Source organism: Phalacrocorax aristotelis, chromosome 1 (assembly GCF_949628215.1).
Source record: "Phalacrocorax aristotelis chromosome 1, bGulAri2.1, whole genome shotgun sequence".
NCBI lineage: Eukaryota > Metazoa > Chordata > Aves > Suliformes > Phalacrocoracidae > Phalacrocorax > Phalacrocorax aristotelis.
The window spans coordinates 167,551,459-167,574,631 of NC_134276.1; the positions used below are offsets into that span (position 1 = coordinate 167,551,459).

Genomic DNA, 23,173 nt, shown 5'->3' on the forward strand with positions numbered 1-23,173 from the left:
CAGACTAAGTGAACTTGCGGTTCTTGGGGCACTGTTGGAAACGTTTAGCTAGATCTGTGTGTTGTGGGAGTCATCGGTTTTAACTTTGGCCGGTTATTAATCCACGCAGTGCAGAAGTAGTGGCAGTGAAAAGTAACGTGACTCATCCGCGACTGAGGCCGTTCAGGATCTTATCGTGAACATGGTCCGTTGTCTAATTGTTAGCAAGCAAGTCCTGCGTGTCACACGGTATCGCGAGTCTCGCCTAGGTCTAGGAGCGTGACAGGTGTCTGGGATACATGCGCAGGTCTCCCACGGATACCAGTAGGACCGTTGCGTGTGCGTCGGGGGCAGACTTGGCACTGATGGAAAACCTTTGTCCTGAAATAGTTGTTCTATATATTTTTTATAGTAGCTATGGATCTGATCTAGATTTTATACTGATGAACTTTGTAGGAAATACACAGTAGATGTTGATGGTGTTGAAAGAAGTATCAGAAAAACATCTTTTTTTACAGAAGTAGTGAAGATATAGAGTAAATGTTCACTGTGGATAAACGTGGGATTTAGCGTTTTTAGAACAGTAATATTTTATAGGTCATAAAAGAACAAGTAATAATGTGACGCTAATGAGTAAAGGACTTAAAGGTTTAACTGGTAAAACAAAGTGCTTTAATAAATTTAGAAAGGGATCGGCTGCAGCTAACAAAAGGCGGTTTCCATTTTAAGTAGGAATTCAGCTTTTTTGTTACAGATTAAAAAGATCTTCCGTAAAATTGAAGTACTTTGTGTACAGAGATATTTTTTTTCTAAGGGCCTACAAGCAAATTGGTTTTCTTCACTGGAAGGTAGCTTTAAAGAATGTATTTCTTAAGAAACTTGGCATCTGTGGTCAAGCCAGGTTCTTCTTGTTCTTTAATTGCCTGTAATTGGAATTCCTGCAGCAGCAGAGACGGTTCTGTGGCAGCTGCCTGTTTGGGGCAGTAGTCAGCGAGTCTGAAGTCCCTGGGCATTTCTCTGACATCCTTTTCATGCAATTCAGTGTTCTGCCTCCCGTCTGACAGCATCAGGCGCTACGGACTTGGTTTCACTGTCCCCAAGAACTGTAGGGGCTGTTGGCCTTTTTGGGAGAGGACCTCAACCGTGACAAAAACGAAGCAGATAGTCGCTAAAAGTGGATGACTTTTCAAAGTTCAATATGACAACCTTGGCTTGAAGATGAGCGATCAGTTACTGAGAAATGGCCTGCAAGTTATTGCTGATTAAGGAATTAGAAGATACGCGGTGTATCCCATCTACCCCGGGGTAGGAGTGCCAAGGTGCGTGTGTAGGTGCGGGTAGGAATAACGTGGGCTTGAGGACAGGGAAGAGGCAGGTGGCGATGAGGTTGCGTGCACATGCAGGTGAAGGCTGAAGGGGAGGGAGGGCGGGTGGAGGACGGGAATTTACAGGACAGAGCAGAGTGGGAGGTGGAAGGCGCAAACCAGCTGCTCAGCAATGCTCTAGTGGAACATGCATCTCGATACAGCTGTGTTATTTTTGTGCTGCTTTACCACAGCATTAAGTAGCCAGAGTGTATCCCTGAATTGGGCAGTAAAAGTTAAAATAAAAAAATTATTAAAGAATCAACCTACTTTGTATTTGCAAATCATTTGAAAAACTGCAAGGTAGCATCCTTTGGGCCGCTTGCTTGTTGTTTGCGCGTGAGTTTTTCAGTGAAATAAAGGTACATCGTTTCTGTTCTGCAATGTTAAGAGGGAATTAAGGTTGAGAATATATTCAGTTATTGAGGACAAAATATATGAAAGGTATGTTGTAAATATCCCCAAGCTAAGTATTAGAAACCCAGGAATTACCCAGAATTAAGGTCAGATTTGAAGGAAACCCAAATTAGGGTATGGAAATCCACAGCTGTAGCCTATAGTTACACTGAAGAAAAATTAGAACTTACCTTGTCTGTGACGACGTCTGGTCACGGGCATTTGGGCATTTTATCTGGTCACTAAGGGGCAGAGTTGAAATAATTTGTACACCTTGTTAGCACTTTTTGAGACCTTTTTTTTCTTAGTAAAGTTTGGCTGTGAAACAAGTGCAACATTTCTATGAAATTTCTTAAATTGTGGGAGGAATTTGCTTGCTTTTTACAGATTCCCCCCCCCCCCCCCCCATTTCTGAGACTGGGCTGTTAGAGGTTTACTTGCTACTCTTTGGGCTACATGAGGGTCAGCAACATGCATGTATCTCACCAACATCCATGTCAGACCGACTTAAGAGATCGACAGATAACAAGTATAGATCGTAAGACATAAAGGAAGCACTGTACAAGTGTTTAGCTCATTGGTTCACTGTAAAGTAAGCTCTGGCTGTACTGGTAGGATGATTCTGAAAATTACAAAAGCCAAGTAGATACATGGGCTTTGTAATTCATACCGTACAGCCTCTTCATCTGTGGAGCTCAGCTGCAGGGAAATCAAACCCTGTTTCTAGGCCACAGTGGAAATCTGTGGTGTCAGAACTGGGATTAGAGGTTAGCCATTCTAGATATTTTATTTTGTTTTAATCTTTTGCGTGTGGTTTTCACTGGGCTGTACTGTGCCTCTCTCGTTAACTGAAAGAAAGTTTGATGTCAGTGGAAAAAAAGTACATTACAATTTTCCATTATTTTCACGTTTTCTAAAATCCCTTAACTCAAATGACTTCTGTAATTTTTGAGCCAAGTTAAGCTGTGAATGCATGCATATGCACATAGTTACTGATGTAAATAACAGCTTCGTTTATTGTCCTGGCTGCATCCTCCAAAATCACTTACGAAGCAGGCCTGCCTGAGCAGATTGCTTTTATGGTCCTCCTAATGAAATACGAGTCTTGCCCAGCTCAGATGCTGTACCTTGAAACACATTTTTCCCCAGAGCGCTATGAAGTTCCTTCGTTTGCTGCAGTTGGATCTTCTTGCTGAGGGAAACGCTGTCGCTGCAGATGCAAACCAGGGTGAACGCTCTTCCCCCCCATCCCCTCGCCAACGTGCTTCTGCGGAACACCTCCCACGCAGCAGCGTCAGCGCTGCCTGCTCCTCCTCTTTCACACCCCGAGCTTGTTTTTTCAGAGACTTCTCTTCCCCCCTCTTCCACATCCTTCTCCTTAACTTGCCGGAGGAGGCAGCTGGCCTAGAGCCGCGTGAGGGATAATTAAGGTTACATTTATCCCTTCGCACTTCCTGCAGAGTGAACACGAACTGATGGGAACCTTTCAAGGAAAAAACAACACATCCTAGAGTCCTTTCCTCTAGGATGCTGTTCTACAGATACCCCTGCCGAGGCAGGCCATGATGCTGATTGCTCCAGAGTCCTTGCCTGAGGTTCATTCTCCTTTTTCCATTTAAATAAATGTATACTCCTCCTCACTAATGCTGTCAATCTCTTTGCCCTCCAGAAGCAGGTTTGTGCTGCATCTGTGTAGGCAGAGCACTCGCGTATTAGTTGGTAAGAGCAGTTACGGTTTGGAGCGAAAAGGGATTTCAAAAGTTAGTTTTCTGACAACTTCGTAGAGGTATGCTTAAAGCTGAGTGACCCGTGCTTGTTTATCCTCCAGGATATAGAGACAGCCTCAAGATCAGAAGTGAACAGCGACGCTCTTACGTAAAAGACTACCTGTAGTTACCGGGCCTATTCTGAATTCACTTGGTGGTCATGATGGCATCTCTCGATGCTTCCTGTAGGCACAGGATCACACAGCCTCTTAATGTTGAGACTTGTTCTGTTAAAATTAAATGCTGTAGTCTGTTTTAAAGGGCCATCTCCCCTTTAAACAGCCATCCTGTTGACAGTTCATTACTTCTTTGGTAGGTATTTCCAGACTAGCAAATGCCTGTCTGATGAGGCTAGTTTTATACAGACAAAACAAATTGTTCTTTGTTGACGTAATGGGTGTGTGTCAGATCTTTTTTGTTTTCCCCTGTAGTTTGTTATCGCCCATCACTGTTTTCCCCACCTTGAAAGTTATTTTTTTTAGAACCGAAGCCACTTACCAGCGCCAGAGAAGATGCGTACAGTCTCTTGGCAAAGCTACCCGGTAGCTGTGGCCCTGCGGGCGGATACTTGCCTTTCGGAAAAAACAATGGCAAGGTAAGTCAAAAACAGCCTAGTCGAGCACCCAGCCTATATCGTATTGAAAACTTCTTGTGTATTGCCGCAGCATGAATAAAGTGTAAATCTAAAAAAAAAAAAAAGCCTCAGATATGATCAAATTGCAATTACTACCACGATTACTGAAGAGAGAGTAACTCCTGTTCTGTTCTCCAGGATTGCTGGCTTGGAGCTCTCCATGCCACAGAAATACTGACGCTTTCACAGTATTTATTTTAAAACATTTATTTGATTTTCTTCTACAGTTAAAAAGATACCGTTAATAAAATTCAATAGAAAATTACCAATAGAACATCTTCTTTGAAGTGTAAGGCATAATAATCTAGTGTTTTAGGTAAATAGGTGTTAGACTTGAGAGGCTGGACTTTATTTGTATAAATATTTCATTTTGTCCCCAGTAGGAAGAATTTTTTTTCCACAGAACTGACAAATTTGGAAGGCAAATTGCATTTTGACAACTTTCTTTTAAAACTGAGAAGTCAACTAGCAAAAGAAGATGTGTTCTGTTGCTATTTTTTGTTCTCTCGAGGATGAGAAGACAGTGCTACGTTCCTGTTTCTGGGTGTCTTCCCTTAAGCTTTACTGGATTCTCTTGGATCCTCTACAGTAATTCGTTGAAATAATTTTTCGTCCCAGAATTGCTATTTTCTGCTTCCTTTAAAAGAAAAACAAAAGTCGGGGTGGGAGGGGAGGTGTGGGTGTGTGTTGAGGTGTTCTCAGCCTTTTGAAAAGAAAAAACATCTGCCTTATTAATAGTAAGACCTTGGAAGAAACAAAGTCATGAGAATCTGGATGCTTTTTCTTCTAAGAATCTTTTCTCTGTCACTGACTCCCTGCTCTCATCTTCATCTCGGGTTTTTTTGTTTGGTTTTTTTTTCCCCCCCGTGTGGTGCTCAATACTTCTTACTAAATCAAAGACTGAATTTTCATGAGTATGTGTCTTTACTGTTTAAACTCTTAGTGAGAAACACTTCACCTCTATGCCTTGTTCTCCCATTAGCTATACGGGCGTGTACAAGGCGAGACTTTACTGAAGTAGGTGTTCATACTTACTTCAAAATGAGATGAGAGTTGGCTCTAGAGTGTGAATAATTGCCTCTCTGTTACTTAGTTACTGAAAAATACTCCCTGTACCTGGGAGGAATCTACTCACAGAGAAATGTTTGACCTGCAAGCCCTTGTCATTTCATCTCCACTAGACTAGCGAAGCCCATCAGTTACATGCCACCTTTTCTTCCAGCCTATTCTGATTTTACTTAGCGTAAAATTTCCCTCCACTCATATGTTTTGCATAGGTTCGTTGTCTGGTTTTGACTCCATGGGGTGGTACCTCTGGGAGCTCTTACAGCGCCGATCCAAGTGAACGGCTTCCCATGTATTTCATTCTGTCTCCTGAAGTCTTGCACCCAATTGCTGTGTTTATCAGCACTGGTTTGTCATACAGATACAGCAGGTTTTTATCCCATTAATTACTGCGAGTGAAACTAAGGAGTCACTTTTGGTTGTGCAACCCAGGAGCCTAAGGAAAATTCCTGCTGTCTTTTGTCACACTATCTCTGCCCCAAAAATGGCTTTTCAACATCAGAACTGCATTAATAAAATGTTTATTTAGCACCTTTCAGGTTGAAGGATCCAAAAGCACTTTACAATTAACTACACACATCATCACTGAAATGCATCCAAACAGAAAGTCAGCAGACAACTCACTGCGTAAATTTCAAAAAAGAACAGACCTCTGACCAGCTGCTTGGCCAGAAAGCAAAGTAGAAGCTCTAATGACCTGTAGCAAACAGGATTCTGATTTTGGTTTGGTTTTTGAAGGTCTCATCTGAAAAACCTACACGGTAAAGCTGCATTCAACCTAATTTAGCCACCTCAGAAAACTGAAGATTTGCATCAGGCCTGCCAAGATTAGAATCGGTGGTGCCGGGGAGTCTAGCCTAATCCTAACCTGACATTTAGATGACTAAACCATCACCTCGGGGTAGAGGACATACCCAGTAAATTCAAGTTGCAAGTATATGGTAACGCAGTGCTGTTTTTTAATCCAGGGTTCAGCTGTTTATACCTAAACATCTCACATGTACGGTACGCCTCTCTGCAAGCACCAGGCATTAATTTACACTCCTGTAACTTTTCCAGCTTTGGGGGAAGGGGAAAAGCGACCTTCTGAGCTTTAGTAGCTCGGATCATCTTTCCAGGGAAATGGTAGAAGGCACTTGGCACGACTGAACAAAGCACCTGGAAATTCTCGATCGGGAATGATCCTCATTCCCTGGGAGGGCAGAGATACCTGCAGTCTTTCCAGCTGAAATGTTGACAGTTCGTAAGAAGAATAGGCCAAATAAATTCTGCGCAACGTCTCCTTTTCTGCGGAAGTATTCTCAAATGCTGGAAATGTCTCATGAATATACACCGCCCAGTTCCTCCCTGTTGCAACTCCACAGAAGAACTTGGGCATGAATGTGTAAATGTTGGCTTTGTTACTCCTAAATGCATCTCCTGACTGTAACGTTGATTACGTTTTTCACTTCAGCAAAGAAAAATTATAAGGCTATTTTTATACAATTTGAAAGCACTTAATACAAAGTTACATGAATACACTGGATCATATGGCCTATCCGTGGAGAAAATACTGAAATACTACCATAGGGCTGTTCAATACTAGTTTTGTCTTTCAACTTTTTATCTTAATACTAGAAAATATATAAATCATTTACATGACATTATGCAAAAGAAGGCACAGCCGGTTATAGTTTACACAAGCACAATGCATAATATGCAGGAAAAGGGATTAAAAAGAAGCTTCACATCCTTATTAGATACCTTGTCGCAATCCATTAGGAAAAGTACTTCATCAACAACAGAAGTGTTCAACACTTGAGAGCTATGATATAAAAAAATTATAATTCATTTAATGCAAAACAGATTTATATATACTTTTATATATAAACACTGTTTTAAAATGCTAACATAATAAAAGTAGATTATCCATGTAATGAAAAGTGCAAACCAAAGTAATAGAGGGTTTCACAATGTCCTTCTCATGACACAGGAAAAACTAGCCCATAGGAATGAAGTGTTAAATCCACCAGTAAGTCCTTGGTGTGATGAGGCGTCATCAGGATTTCTGAGCATTTGGAGAAAGCAGTACTGGAGAAGAGGCTCCATCCAGACTGGGGAGTGGCACTGGTATGTGACCATTTAGCAGAGTTGGAAACTGTAAGAGGCCAAAAGGTAAAAATTACTCTCTATCTCAAAGCGTTCAGCCTGGAAGCACGTGCATTGAGCATTAGTAACCAACTCCAGATGGTTTCAAGACATGCCATTTCTGTACAGGAAGGTAGATACCAAATGCCTGCCTCAGCCATTAGGAACACAGAATGAAACTTGAATAACTTGAAAACATACGGGGATGTATAAATCTATTATTGGCTGCATTTTATATAAAAGCTCACATAACAATACAGCTGTCATCAGCCTGGGAAAGTGAACGCTACAGAGCAAGTTTTGCCATCCATTCTGCCTCCAAAAATGTTTTCCAGTCTACAAAATACTAATTAAAATCCACGCTTTTCATCTGCCTTTCATGAAAGCTAAGCAGGAAAGAGCTTTGCAAAAGTGAAAGTTGAGAGGTAGTTTTAGGGCAGAAAAAGTACAACTGTGAATACCAAACTGGGGAAAATTACTCTCAAGTCATTACAGTTTCTCTCTGTATTCACTGAGAAACCATAAACCAGGTATGCTGGATCATTCAGTACGTGAAGCAGAATACATTGTAATTTCGTATTAAGCTTCTACTGCTGCAATACTGTGCAAAAAATACTAATTCAATACATAAGCCGTATATTCCTGCCTGCAGCCTGCCTGCAGCGACATGTATTGAGTAGTTCTTAACATCTGACCTGAGAAAAAGCAAAGCAAGTAGGTGGAATAAACTTGCTGCAGCATGAGGCAGGAATTATCCCAGTGGTAGATACTGATCCGGCCTCGAGGCCCGGTTCCACGAGCACGCTGCACCGGGTTTCTGTTGGCTTGAGAGAGACAGAGCTGAGTAACAGAGCTCCTGACTTCAAGGGTATGGTGTATTTTTTACCCCTTATCAGATCAGTCCTTCAACAGGCAACTGTGGTGTAATCAATCTCTACACGTGCGTATAATCTGCCTGTAACGGGATTACTCTTCCACTAAGATGTTAGTTAACGATATCTGTCTTCCAATGGTTGGCTGAAAATCGGGCCGAGCAGCGCAGGCTCAGCAGCATGCCGCGGGGGGCTGGCACCGCACTCCTCGCGTGGCCAGGACTAGCTGTCGTCTCTGTTTTAACCAAACCAGACCTCAGGAAATGCTTCTATCGCTTCTGCCAAGGTTAATTACAACACAAAACTTGATTACAAGTTCTTGCTTTTCTAGTCCAGGTTTCTAAAGTGAGACATGTAAATTACAATGCTTTTCATGTGATTTCTAAAGCTAACAAAAAGAGGGCTGTGTGATCTTTGGAGTCTGCCGAGGCGGGTGGCATCCTGGCACTATGGCCTGAGATGCAAACGATGCTAACGTCACGATTTCATCTTTGCCCAGGTCTCCACCCCAACCCAGCTCTCTTGTTCTTCCTGTTGTCTCAGTAGCCCCTGGGGCCAGGACGATGCTCTTTATTCACACGCCTCCGTACAGTGGGGATCAGGGACTTGACACCTTCCCAGTGCTACCGTCTATACAGCAGTAACAAAGAAAATACACTGAATTTAGTTAGCACTAAATTCAAGCTAACTTGATATTCCTCAAGTTTGGCTGCATTTTCTTGAATTAATCAATTCTGTGCAAGTCTCTTGCTGTTCCAGTTATGTGGTAATTTCAAGCTAATGACGAAACATCAAAATAAGTTTTAATTACACAGCAGTGTGGCTTCAAAGGGAAGACTTTCCAGGTAGGTCAATATATCAAGGTAAATTGTGTGGAAAGAGACTAGATTTCAGTGATGCTCTACATAGGGTGTAAGGGTGTTTAGTCGTAGGTGTATGGGAGTTGCCATCACCTTATAAGCATCAAAGGAGAGGCTTTTACCAGTTAACAAGCATCTACATTCTCTGTGAGGGAGCACGTACGTAGTCATGTCCAGCAGTGCCAGAACAGCACTCACCTCTGTGCCTGGGAAGATCATGGAGTAGATCCTCCTAGAAGCTATGCTAAGGCATGTGGCGGACAGGGAGGTGATCTGAGGCAGCCAGCATGGCTTCACCAAGGGCAAGTCCTGCCTCACCAACCTAGTGGCCTTCTATGATGGAGTGACTGCATCAGTGGACAAGGGAAGAGCAACAGATGTCATCTATCTGGACTTCTGTAAGGCCTTTGACACAGTCACAAAATCACAGAATGGTAGGGGTTGGAAAGGACCTCTGGAGATCATCTCGTCTAACCCCCCTGCTTGAGCAGGGGGCACAGGAATGTCTCCAGGGAAGGAGACTCCACAACCTCCCTGGGCAGCCTGTTCCACTGCTCTGTCACCCTCACAGGAAAGTAGTTTTTCCCCATGTTCAGGTGGAACTTCCTGTGTTGCAACTTGTGCCCATTGCCCCTTGTCCTGTCGTTGGGCACCACTGAAAAGAGGCTGGTCCCATCCTCTTGACACCCACCTTTCAGATATTTATAAGTATTGGTAAGATCCCCCCTTCAGGCTTCTCTACTCCAGGCTGAACAGACCCTGGTCTCTTGGCCTTTCCTCATAAGAGAGATGCTCCAGTCCCCTGATCATGCTGAATCCATGCTGACTACTTCTGATAATGTTCTTTTCCTCTGCATGCCTGGAGATGATCTCCAGAATGAACTGTTCCACCACCTTTCCAGGGATAGAGGTGAGGCTGACTGGCCTACAGTTTCCCGCGTCGTCCTCCTTACCTTTTTTGAAGACTAGAGTGACATTGGCTACCCCCCAGTTCTCAGGCACCTCTCCTGTCCTCCATGCCCTTTCAAAGATGATGGAGAGTGGCTTGGCAAGAACATCTGCCAGCTCCCTCAGCAGCCTTCTCTCTAAACTGGAGAGAGATGGAGTTGATGGGTGGACTGTTTGGTGGATAAGGAATTGGTTGGATGGTCACACAGTCGCATCCAGAGGGTAGTGGTCAATGGCTCAGTGTCCAGATGGAGATTGGTGACAGCTTGGTGTCCCTCAAGGGGCCATATTGGGACCAGTGCTGTTTAATATTGTCATCAGTGACACAGACAGTGGGATCAAGCGCACCCTCAGCAAGTTTGCAGATGACACCAAGCTGAGGGGTGCAGTTGAATCGCCTGAGGAACAGGATGTCAGCCAGAGGGATGTGGACAAACTTGAGAAGTGGGCCCACGTGAACCTCATGTGGTTCAACAAGGCCAAGTGCAATCTCTTGGTATCAAGGCAGGCTGGGGGACAAAGGGATTGAGCGCAGCCCTGCAGGGAAGGACTTGGGGGTACCAGTGGATGAAAAACTGGATACAAGCTGGCAACGTGCACTTGCAGCCCAGAAGGCCAACTGTATCCTGGGCTGCATCAAAGGAAGCATGGCCAGCAGGTCGAGGGAGGTGATTCTGCCCCTCTACTCTACCCTCATGAGATCCCACCTGGAGTACTGCGTCCAGCTCTGGGGTCCCCAGCACAGGAAGGACATGGACCTGTTGGGGCAGGTCCAGAGGAGGGCCACAAAAATGATGAGAGGGATGCAACACCTCTCCTATGAAGACAGGCTGAGAGAGTTGGGGTTGTTCAGCCTGGAGAAGGGAAGGTTCAGGCCTTTCAGTACTTAAAGGGGGCTTATAAGAAAGATGGGGACAAACTTTATAGCAGGGCCTGTTGCAATAGGACAAGGGGTAACAGTTTTAAACTGAAAGAATGTAGATTCAGACTAAATATATGGAAGAAACTTTTCACAATGAAGGTGGTGAAACACTGGAACAGGTTGCTGAGAGGTGGTAGATGCCCCATCCCTGGGAACATTCAAGGTCAGGTTGGACCGGGCTTTGAGCAACCTGATCTAGGTGAAGATGTCCCTGTCGTTGTGGGGGTGGAGGGGGGGCAGGGGGGTTGGCTAGATGATCTTTAAAGGTCTGTTCCAACCCAAACCATGCTGTGATTCTATGAACAGGCTCCTGGTTCATTAAGGGAGGCATCTTACTTTCCCATAGGCTTGTCCAGGGCTTAATTGAACTATGGACATGGATGGATCCCATCCTGATTCTTGTACTTATACAAACACTAGTACTAAAGAACTGTAGGCCATGCCAAGCATAGTGCTATTGTGAAAAGCAGCACACACCTGAAAGAAAAAGGCATATAGGAGCCTGATCTCCATGCAAGCCAGCATGGAAGGGTGCAGAGGCAAGCAGGCAGCTGCAGAGCTGCCCTGGCCTCCAACTGCTGGCAGGATTTAGGCTGTTTTAACAATGATCAAATGTTCTTCTGTCTCCCAGTGCAAATGACCAGGTGAGAGCAAAAACATCTTGTGAAGAATCTCCAGCTCTTTCCTCCATTTCCTGACTAGCTATATGGAGCATGGGCTGGCTTGTGCAGGCAGCCTGGGGAGAGGTCTCTCCCCGACGCCTACGTGGGACAACCCAGCAGTTCTCAGTAGGTTTGGCTGGGCTGCAGCTGTGGTTGTCATTTTCTATTTGGCTGTTAAAATAAAACTTTATGCTGTACAGATTTATTATTGCGGCCTTTGCCTGAATGAGACATCATTTACAGACAGCTGTCTGGGTCTTTCAGAGGGGACAGAGCCAAGGCCACTCTTCACTTTCAATTCCCACAGGGGCTGGCCAGCATATGTCCGTACAAGCTCATTCCAGGCCATGGTTCAGACACTTCCCTCTCAAACGGAATGTCTGGCTGTTTTTAACCACGTGTACAAAGCTAAGGGCCAATAGGGATAAATGAGTTTATCTGAAATACAACTAAGGAACCCTAGGGCTCCATGCTCAGCTGTCCTACTGGAGTTAGAAGAACTTACTACCCCAGTGAGGACCGCACCTGAGCAGAGCACTTGAGCTAAAGCCCAGCCCCGGAGCTGGGCAGCCAGTCTCCCTGAAGGTTCAGAGACTAACACAGGATCCCTGCCTAGCAGCAGTTGCCTCCTGTTAGTGTTGGCCCTCCACAGCAGACAAGGAGTTCATTCCAGGGGTGCCCCTGCATTTTTCAGCTGCTCAGATAACCATCGGCTTCTTGTGCTTCTTGCCAATCAGCTGATCAGCAGAATTGCTTCTCTGACTTACTGAAGCAGCTGTTTTGCAGCAGCTACAGCTGGAGCTGCTAACCATCCCCACCATCCTCTTCCTAAGCCTCAAGCAAATGCTGCAGCTGAGTGCTGTGGCCACCATGGTTTACTTAATAACTTCTGTATTTACCACATGTCTATAAAACTTTGAGATTTTTACTCTCCCAGCACCCATGAGAGAGAGAGGACAATGTTGCCTTTCTCCTGTTGCATACAGAGAGGACGTGCTCAGAGGTGTGAAGTAACTTGGTTGAGGACGCCTGGGTAATTTGCAGGAGAACTGGAAATGGAGCCTTCAAGTTCAGAGTGCCCTTATTGTAAATACAACTATGCCCTGTCTTTCTGAGTGAGAAGTAGCTCATTAAGACAGAAGGATAAACCTACACCTACCTTACTGTGTGAGACCCAAACTGGTCTTGGTTTTGCCAGAGTCCATGTTCCACCACTCTCCTGCTGCTCCCTGACTGGTCCACACTCTCTTCCTGAAGCTCTGAGAGCTCAGTTACCTACTCTTACTGGGGTCCAGCATTTATTTCTGTTTCCTTCATACAATATGTGTGTGCTTGCTGCAGTAGACACTTCCCAGGAGGTTCTGACTTTGCTGCCAAGAGTTTAAATAGAGTACAAATAAGTAGGCCTCTTTAAAGGTGCCTGTCAACTCCTGTACTTTCTTAAACTATTTGAAAAGCTCCAGACCAATGTGAGGAGATGCTCCCCTGACATCTCTTTCACATGTGTACTTTCAGAAATGACACCTGTGCATTGGAAAGACCTACCTGGAAAAGAGTGTTTGGTCCCTGCAGCCTGGCAGGACTCAGGGGAGCAACGGGACTGAGGCTGCTCCAGAAATGAATGCTAGACAGCAGCGGGCTTGGGGTCAGCAATAATCCATTTGGGGTCTGCAAGACAAAAAAAAAAAATCACCCATGATGCATGCCTCGGGAGTTACGGCTCCATACAGTAGTCACAACCCCATAAGTTTTACACTTCACCTACTGGCTCTTCTTCCAGGTGAATGCAGACATACAGCATGCCGAGTACACTGGCCAGCAGCAACTGCCCATTCAGCCCTGCATCCTGTCTCCACAGTGGTCAATACCGGATACCAGCACATTTAATATTCCTTCATATGCAAATTGATTTCACTTCTAATGCGATTTGCTTAAGGAGAGGCACAGTTATTGTTTATTTGAACCATGCTCATGCAACTGTATAAAACACCATGCGTGCCCCAATGTCTGTAAACACAGCCTAGTCTCCTTCAGAATAGTTTTTTTACCTTTTGAAGGGTAGCAATTGCTTGAACTGACTGCAGCTTTTGAAGCATGAATGCAATTGCATGTGGAGCCAAAAGAGCCACTGCTGGCCTTTGAAGTTTACTCCTCTGGTGGCACCTGTTCAAAATGGAAGCTGTTTCAAGAACGTGGCAGGGCGCAGGCTGATGCAGCGAGAGGCAGATGTATGGGTTGGGTGCCCAGAGGGACGGTAGAGAGCACAGCTTATTGTTTGAAAAGGACCAAAGTGGCAAGCACTAAGAACCCAAGGCTTTTCCCAACTCGGAGGTGGCTCCTTCCAGTGCCATGGCGCACAAGAATTGCTGGGAACGTTCTCAGTGCTTCTAAAGCACAACTGGAGGGGAGGCAGAGTTAAAGCACAGGCAAATCTCCATTCAAAGGAAGAATCACATGAATTATTCTGTATCCAGAGTAATTTTTATCTTTCCAAAGAAGAACATGAAAGTGATGTGACAGTTTTGAACAAAGTAGTTGGCATAATGAGTTAATCTCACCAGTAATCTTGATGCCAATTATCAAACTCCGTCCTATTTAGCAAAGCACTTAATGGAATTTGAGTGCACACTTAGCAAGTAAGTGCGTGTTTTGCTGTGTAGGGCAAGTGCCTCAGTGCTCTGCATTAGTTTTTAAAATATGTAAATAGACGACAGAAGATATGGAGTATCTCCCCCTAGTAACCAGCACGTCATGCTTTCTGGTACCTACTAGCTTCCCACCAGGTCAGAAATATGAAGTCCCACATGTGGCATTTGTAACCGAGGTCTCACTTAACAACTGCTTACACCACAGGCTGTCACATCCTGTTGCCAGGACTCTGTGGTAAGCAGGCTCAGAAAGGCAGGTACCACAGGCCGTGTGGATTTTCGAATATGACAGATATCCTATTTGCAAAGCAGTGCCTGAGGGAGCGGCTGTGGTGTTTGAGGCTCTGTGCAAACGCACAGGAATACAGGCCTGCTCTGACGTGCTTGCTCTGGAGTTCACAACAGGGTCAAACAATTAGTTTAACACGAGCAGAAGAGATGGGAGAGACAAGGAGCAGCAAACATTAAGGTCCTCCCAGTGATTCTGTCCCAAGGTGTCTGAAACGCCATTTAATACAAATAGATTGGCTGCTCTGAAAGGGGGTGATTTCTCTATGGAATCTCAAAAGAAGCGGGGTTCATGGAGAAATGCGAAGGGAAAGGACACTGCCATCTTTGGGCTGAAGAAGGTGGATCAGAAACACCAAACCCCATGGGAGAAACCACAGTTATGTCCCAAGGAGCGATAAACACGTGGTATTGCTGGGAAAGCAAAAGGTGTTCATGCGGTAAAACAGCAGGTATGGTGGTCACAGGAGTACCAGCGAGGTCAGGGTTTGGATATATTTCGATGATTGTCTTGATCTCATCAAGTGACAGCTCTTGCCAAGATATATGAGAAAAAATACTTGACAAGCAGGCACCTGTGAACGGCTCCTTCACAAACACCCCCTTCCCAGGACCACGGTGCTTTCACGGGGCAGGAAAACAGCAGTACCCATGACAGCACCTTTTCTGTGCCACATTACAAGCTGTTGCTCACGAGCAAGTGGCTATTGGTGGAGGATTTACAAGGCTGACAGAGAACACACCGAATTAGGTCAGGCTAAATACTCAGAGATCTACTTACAGAAGAGCCTACTAACCTTAAAACCAAAGATGTAAGCAGCAAGACCCAACATTCATCTAAGGACACAGTATCATGCCAACTGTACTGAGAGCTCCAACGAGCTACGCCTCGTTTTTTTATTTTTTCTCTAAGAAACTGTAGATGTCCAGAACTGAAAATGCAGTTCTTGAGAGGGTCGTTTGAAAACAATGAAGAAAATTTGGAGGTGTTTATTTCTACCTAGATACAGCCAGAGCAAGTCTTCAGAGAGAGAGGAGATTTGAAACTGAGCTCTCCTCCATTCATCTCTGGAAGCATGTTAGCATGCCTAACAACAGTGCTAAGCAAAAGCTCATGTCCTCTGATGATCAGAGCACTAATGTCTGCAAGTTCTGCCAGAGCCAACAGCCAGCCAAAGCAAGCCTCCAAATCTGTTAAAATTTAATGCAAAAAGAGCACAGGGCCTCCCAGGCTTGTTCTCAGTATCGCCATCAGCCAAGCATCAAAACCACCAGAGGAAACGTAAGTGTAAACAACACCACAGCACAGGCTATCCTTGAATTACATGCGGAAATTGATGCATCACTTCATTTTCTGCCCTCATGCAGCTGTACATCTGGTATTAGATGCGGAACCCAGTGGGAAGTTCCTACTTAAAAAAGTCATTATAATCTAAGCTTAGAAACAGTTTAAATAGAAATAATTCATTGCACAGAGAGGATTGTGTTAAGCAACAATGCTTATGGCTCCTGGCTTCTCTGACAAAGAATGCATGTAAGTACAATCTTTCTTGTCACTTCTAGCTGTCAGAAAACAGACAAGTGCTGTCACACGTACATTGCTTCCCAGGTCATTAGGCTCGTGCTGGAGCCTGGATGGTGTATATGGATACAATACAGAGCACGCACACTACTTTGTCCATAAGGAAACAGCATGTTGTAAATGTTACAAATGCTAAAGTAGAGGCCTGAAGAAAAAGAGTGAGTCAAAATTATATATCCACATTGGCCAAGGGAGAGCCAACAAAAATAATAAGCAGGAGTAATCTGTAAAAGAAGCAAGTACTGAACAAAATCGAAATATCTCTCTTTGAAGCCAACCAAATGGAACGCTGACATTTTTCTACCGAAGTATGGTACTGTATGCACTGACATCTTCAAGCCCATTTTTCTGTTCTGAAATTGGTTATGCATATCACATGCCCTTTCACAGGGCTCCACCCGAGGGTATTCCTCATGACTGGCAGACACAACGGAAAGCCATCTGAAATACCCTCGCACGCAGCAGGACCTTCTCCGAACCTACATCACTCCTGGAGCAGGAACTGGTTTCTGACATCCTGTTCTGGACCTACCCATGGCAGCAGGTGTCTACCATTGGGATCCGATAAATCAGAGATCATCTGAGATATGATGCACGCTCTTCCTAGGATAATGGGATGAACTGCATATTTCCAGCTTAAATGATGCCTTTTTGCATCATTTTTCATTGTGGTATTACAGTTATCTGAACACAGTTGTTACATAGTTTTTATTTTATATTCACCTGGCCAAGTATTTAGGATGCACAGTGTTTTTTATCCACACCAGAAATAGAAGGCAAAAAGAGAGGAAAAAAGCTATGTTGCTGTATAGCTAAAAGTTGAAATAAATGGACCCATGAACTACCCTACACGGGTGCCATCTGCCTCCGTGGATAACCTGTAAAAAGAGATTTGTAATGGCATTAAGTTGGATAACAGTTATCATGGCCTTAGCTACCCATCCTGCTAAAGGAGAGCCACAATCATTTACCTAATTCCCTTCTACATCTTTCAGGGGCAGTAAATACACCAGTTAATGGATGAATGAGAAAATTAAATGTTCAAAGAAATAATTACAAAATGAGGGATGTAATCTCTGTTCATACTGAGTTTTGGGGCAGCAGTAGATTAAAGCGAGCTTGCAAGAACTCATACTGTCATTGTGTCTGGCATTTCATATGATTTATTTGTCAGATTTGCTCCCTGTTAGCAAAATACTTACTGTGGTTATACCACAGTTAGAGGTTATAAGAATCTGTCAATGCACCTCAATTTTGGTTTGCCACACTTTTCTTCCTGCCAAACGTAACTTCACTTAAAGGCTTTACAACGTCAAAAATGACAGATAACAGCCCACAAAATCCTCTTTCTTTGTGACACAACTTCTTATCTCTGTGGCTTACAGGTGAGTCTGAACTGCAGTGGCTTTGCACAAACTTGCTCTGCAGCTAGCCGAAAAGCTCAGTTCAATAAGAGCAAGTGCTGTGCTGGCTGAGAGCACTTGCCGACACTCTCACCTCTGCCAGGCCTTCGTGCCGTGCAGGCACACAATGCTGCCCACAGCCAGCTCAAAGACCTCTAACACCTGGCTGCACTGCAGGCATCATCCATGCAAAACCTTTTCAAACAGGCATTCTGGATTCAATGGGACCCCTAGACAGCCCAAAGTAAATGACAGCTTGTAACACACACCTTTGTACTTATTTATTTACTGTTCAGTTTGTTTCATTCAATGCTAGGATTTGCATCAACTTTTATTACAGCGGGGGGCATGTTAGGGGGTATTCCCCACTGGGATAATTTTACTCTTGGATTTTTTTGTCTAATTTGGCAGTGGTAGCGTACAACAAAACTCACCAATGAACACACCAGGTCATTATGTACATGATTTTCCTCTTCTCTGAACTGCTAGACTTTTTTCATAGACTTGCTTGAAATGAGAACTCACCATTGACAAATCACAAGTGAGTGATTAAAAAGAATAACCTACTGGTTATTCAGTAGGTCTGTGCTGAAAGGAAGCTCTGGCAAGTACTCTGTGGATCTGTAGAACTTTGGAAATTAAAACTGGCTTAAAAGCCTTGTCTTAGAAACCATTTAATTTGCTCCATGTTCAAAAACTAATTAAAAGGTCACACTGTTTGAATGGATACAACATCTAGAAGAGAAATCTAACCAAGCATTCCACAATGCACATGCTCAAGTCGTGACCTACAAAAATCCCGTGTTCTTCTTGTTGCTTTTTCCTGCTTGTTTTGTAGACCTGGAGGCTGGTTTGAACTGATAAGTGATTCACTCATGTTAACTAAGGGCTGCCTGTCTCATCATCCTTCCAGGCAGTCTGTGAACTGTGACGGCTTTTCCCACACTCACGTAGGAGCCCTAGGAGGAACCTACTTTCCACCCTTTGTTCAGACCTCTGCTATGCTTACCTCTTCCCCATACATTTTTTTTCCATCGGATGATGACAGACCCAGAGAGCTAACACTCTTGGCGACATGGAGGGAATACCTGGCTAAAGCAAGAGTACAGAAGACAGGCAGGTCTTACCTGTGCAGTGAAGAAAGCTGGAGTCAGGGATCCCGAAGGAAGCGCGGGGCTGTTGAGGGCGATGGAACCAATGTCAGTGCTGGAGAGAACCATAGGTGGGGCAGAGATTTCCAAGCCTTTGGGTTTTTTAGCCTTTGGGGGAAGAGATGGAGATTTTGCCTTGGAGCCTGAGGAGAGGTTCAGAGGCTCAAGGGAATCTGAGTCGTGGCAACTGGACTCAAGGAAGAGGCTCCTGTGTTCTGCAGGGAGGGGTGAGGTGGGAGACAGAGACGGCGACCTGGAAGAAGATGACGATGGAGAGGAAATGCTGGCACTGTTGGGTAGCATTAAGGAAGATATTTTAGCTGATACTGATGAGCTGAGAAAAGCAGAGGCAGCTGCTGTTTCGGAAGTGGAAGGCAACGACACCATGGGCCTCATAACTTGTTTGTCTGTTTTGTTTGTCACAAATCTTATAACAGTCCGAACTTCTTCGACTGGTGTGTTTCCTTCTGACTTCTCCTCCAGTTTTTCTGTTTTGATTGGCTTGTAAGGGTCTGGCTGGTTCTGCAGAGAGTTGATAGTGAAAGAGGAGTACAGGCCAGAGTGGATATATTCATTACGGCTTGTGCTTTTCAGGGCTGACAAGCTGTGCTTGTGCTGATCCCTGCTCTCAGAAGGCATCTTACAGTCGCTGTCCTGCAGCAAAAGGCTCTCTCTGCTGATTTCCACAGCATGTGGATCCATTTTTAAAATCTCAGGAAAGGAGACAAACTTGTACACAAATTTTTGTCCGATCACTTTCTTGATGATGTTCTGCAAATACAAAAGCAGATGCTAGAAAGATCAGCATTTTAGAGCCACTGAGTACAGCAAAAGTGAGGGGTTCACAAGGGTAGGAGGGCACTGCTCCCTCCTCAAGCTGAGCAGGTCATTTCAGCGGGGCTTCTAACACTGCTCATCCTTGCTTCATTCCATACTTCTGCTCAGCCAGGGAGACCGTGTCCTGCTCCTCATGGGGCCTAACAAAATCACCATTCCTAGGTGATAAAGTCCTACTGGTGGGTTGTTTTCCTCCTGCTTCCTCTGCAGTAGCTCGGGAATATTTTCTTTCTAGCAAAAAACAATTCTGCCACCTTGCAGACTCGAGGCATGCCACCATTTGCGTTTAACCATGAAGGCAAACTCCTTCATTTTTGCCTCCCAAAACTGACACAACTACCCTGAGTATAAAATACTCTCAGAATGTCTGCAAGGGACAAAACCACCTCAGCCTCCCCACTCCAGTCATTTACCCTCTCTTCCTGACCACGTGCAGAAGGATTGACCTAGGATGACAGTGACTGTCTTTCATTTAACAGTCATGAAGTATGTCTGTGACAAATGCAATCACTTGCATGGGGTGGAGAAGTACTTGTGTCCTGCTGTATTCCCTGTGCTATCTCCAGGTCTGCATTAGGCTCGGGATGCTCACTGCTGCAGGCAGAAGGCTTTCGTCAGTCTAAACTGGCTTTTGAAAGTAATTGTTGAAAAAAAATCCTGAACCACTGATTCCCTTTGAAACTGAAAGTTTTCATGAGGGTCCTGTTTCCAGTCCTAGCTCTCTTACTGCAAAGCTGCGTATGCTGCCTGCTCTAACACAATGTGCGGTATCCCCAAGGATGCGGTGTGAGTTCTTCTGCAGAGGCACTTCATGGCACCAGGTGCTGGCCTGGCCTAGGAAAAGGACTGGGACATTTACCACCCTAAGCCAAGTGCTGTGGAAGACAAGAAGCAATATTTCCTGAGATTTCCATGATGATTTCTCTCTTCTTGAAGCCTCTGGTGCAGAGTTTAAGTCACCTCTGAAAAACCCTTCCCAAGAAGCTTCCCTTTAGTGCAGCACATGCCTGCTGCACCTCCAGCTGATACCCTAAGAACAGACATTTGCTTTGCTATACATATGGGAATGTAAACATTTACAATATTCCTAAAACTCTAAATTGTTTATCATTCTACTACAGATTCTGAGACCAGCAGAGGAAACATTTGTTAAGTTGACTGAAAAGGAAAAACAAAAAAAAGGAATACAAACATGATCCCTATTTATATATGGACAGTACCTAGTGCTGGGTGCTTGCAGTGTCCGCACCTTTTTTTGTCACAAAACCAAGGCTCATATTGGGAAAGAAGAGCCTGCACTTGGGTATCGGAACGTCTTCTGTCTTTCAGCTGAGCTACTGCACTCTGTAATTCATCTATCTGAATGTCCTGGCATTTCATTCAGGCACCTTCTTGAATACAAAATTAATCCTACAAAGAGCCCTGGATGTAGCTTTGCTTCACAGGTCAGGAGCTGTGGCACAAACGGAGAAAGTTGCTTCCCAAGGTGATAACAGGGATCTGTAGCAAGGAGGAAAATTAAATTCAGCAAGCTCAGACTAAAGGCACAAAACTGCCCTCTTCCATGCCATCTACCCACCTGGCAGATCCTGCAATGCCTGTTTTTACCCTCCAAAAGTTCAGGACATACAATCAGCCCGCAGGGTCTCACTCTGCCTGAGCTTTAATTCCCATGGCTTTGGGCTTGGCCTAGGTTTTTTTTTTTTGGTGCTAATTAGGTGAAATGTTGGATGGACGCACTTTTTCTGCACTCTCAATATTACATTCTTCTTGAAAAAAGCAAAAACTTAAAACCATTCACATATGAAAAGAAACACCCCCAACTGGATTTTGTTATCTCTTTTTAATATATATTTTTTAATTTAAAATAGTACCTCCCCTCTGCTCCTGGCAGCTTTGAGTTATTGTTACATCAAGCACTGGCAACTGAGATCCTACTTGGAAAATGTGACTCCCAGCAGAAAAAGATTAAATGTATATAAAGGTGGCACATTTACACTGGCGCAGGCTTGAAACAGGGGAACATTGCTAAAGAAAAACAACTGAATGGGCTGGTGAGTTTATACTTCCTCTGTTATTATTAAATATAGATAAATTTTAAGAAGGTCTCTCAGTGCGGCTCCTCTGACTCCGTAAGCCTGCAGAAAAGCCCACTTAACAATGGCTGGAGATGAAAAGGATTCAAGTGCAGATCCCTGAAGCACTTAGCAGACTTCTCTTAAATGTGGAGCCTGAGGAAATCTCCATCAGCGTGTAAGACAAAATAAGGACATGAATTAACAAAGTGCCTCCAAAATTCCACTGACTTTTCTAAATTTTTTTCACAAATAATTGAAGTGAAGGTAAAAAGCAGCTTATTTTTACCATTACCTCAGCGATCAGTCAGAATCATTCTGAGATGTCGACAATGGTTCAAATCACAGAAGACAATGGCAGGCATCACGACAAACAGGGGTTTTCCACCCTCAGTTTGAAAGGGCAAAGAAGGCTTCCTTATACTGAGGACTGCATTTGCAGGGAGACTAGACCACTTGCTTGGTGGCAGGACATTAAATGTACATGCGCATTTAGCCCTTTTTTAAAATTGTTTGATTTTTCTAGGTAAATTCCCTTGTGAACAGGCTTGCAATGAGTGCTAGTGGCTGGCGGCCAGGTCTGCAGGGAGCTCCAGGACTGCGCTGCCAGGGAAGGCGACTGCTGGGCCAGTGCAGCTGCTGGGGAGGAGAACTAGGCAACCAGGCCAGGAGCAGGGGCTCCAGTCCAACAGCTTAAAGGGAAAAAAAAACAAACCAACCTTATCAAGAGACAGCACTCACTGATGTTTAGAAAGAGGGCAGGGCACTGGGAATGCTCCTCTCCTGTTGGCTTCTTGACTGTTCCTCACTTGAACACTTTACACTTCCCCTCCTCTGTCCCCAGACTATAAAACAGTGACTACAGCAAATGTGACCACCCCCCATTGCAAAGTGCTTTGAAAGCTGCTGATAAGAACTGGGTACAGCAGTGCCTGACATCTGCTCTAGCGCATCAGCCATGTTAGGGAGCTTAGGCTCATTTACATCACATCACTTCAGACGCTCACTTTATGAGCGCCTCCAAAACCAGCCTTACCCAAGTACCCTGAATCACCAGCTGGAGGGATGGGTCTCTCCCCCGTCCTTCTCCACCGACCAGCTGGCTGAGCTGGATGCCAAAGCCTCTGTGGCCCAGTTCCCCCTGCAGCTGAAACCAGGCTATAATGTGGTTGGGGTTTTTTTGTGTGAACTATGCATATGCACTACTACTTTTGGAAGCCTTCCCGAAATACGCAGGAGCTGTTTGCCCGCCCCAACAGCACAGTGGGTTTTTTCCATTTTTTTCTTTCCTCTCAGAAGATTTCCTGTTCATTGGTGGAACTCAGACTTCGTTTCTTCTATCATGTGTTTATTTTCATCAGCTCTGACTCTTACTCCCTGTTTGAGCCTTTTAGAGCCAAGGTGTAACCATACTACCAGTGTGACACAAGGACTTTAGTGGCTTGGCTCAAACCTGTTAGCTAGCAAGTTTGCTGGCTGCAGGAGCCACTCAGGAGACTGAGCTGGGAAATGGGACACAGTTCCTAGTTGAACTTCAGACTAATAAGGGGCTTTGGGGGCAGGAAGACCAGACTGAGACTTTTTGCCTCCTCCC

General features: G+C 44.6%; 1 protein-coding gene across 2 annotated transcripts in view; it reads right to left on the minus strand.

The window, feature by feature from the left end:
* Positions 1 to 5,709: 5,709 nt before the first annotated feature.
* ELK3 (ETS transcription factor ELK3) overlaps positions 5,710 to 23,173 on the minus strand; it is a 41,511-nt gene continuing 24,047 nt past the window's right edge. Inside the window, exons 1-4 of one of the 2 annotated variants that reach the window (XM_075080495.1) lie at positions 20,725 to 20,749; positions 18,644 to 19,438; positions 13,141 to 13,263; positions 5,710 to 7,341 (exon numbers count right to left, since the gene is read on the minus strand). In XM_075080495.1, coding sequence (XP_074936596.1) covers positions 7,243 to 7,341; positions 13,141 to 13,263; positions 18,644 to 19,369 — 948 coding nt within the window. In that variant the 5' untranslated portion in view covers positions 19,370 to 19,438; positions 20,725 to 20,749 and the 3' untranslated portion in view covers positions 5,710 to 7,242. Of the gene's footprint in view, positions 7,342 to 13,140; positions 13,264 to 18,643; positions 19,439 to 20,724; positions 20,750 to 23,173 lie in introns of those variants that run through there. The other variant, XM_075080490.1, reaches the window with a different exon arrangement.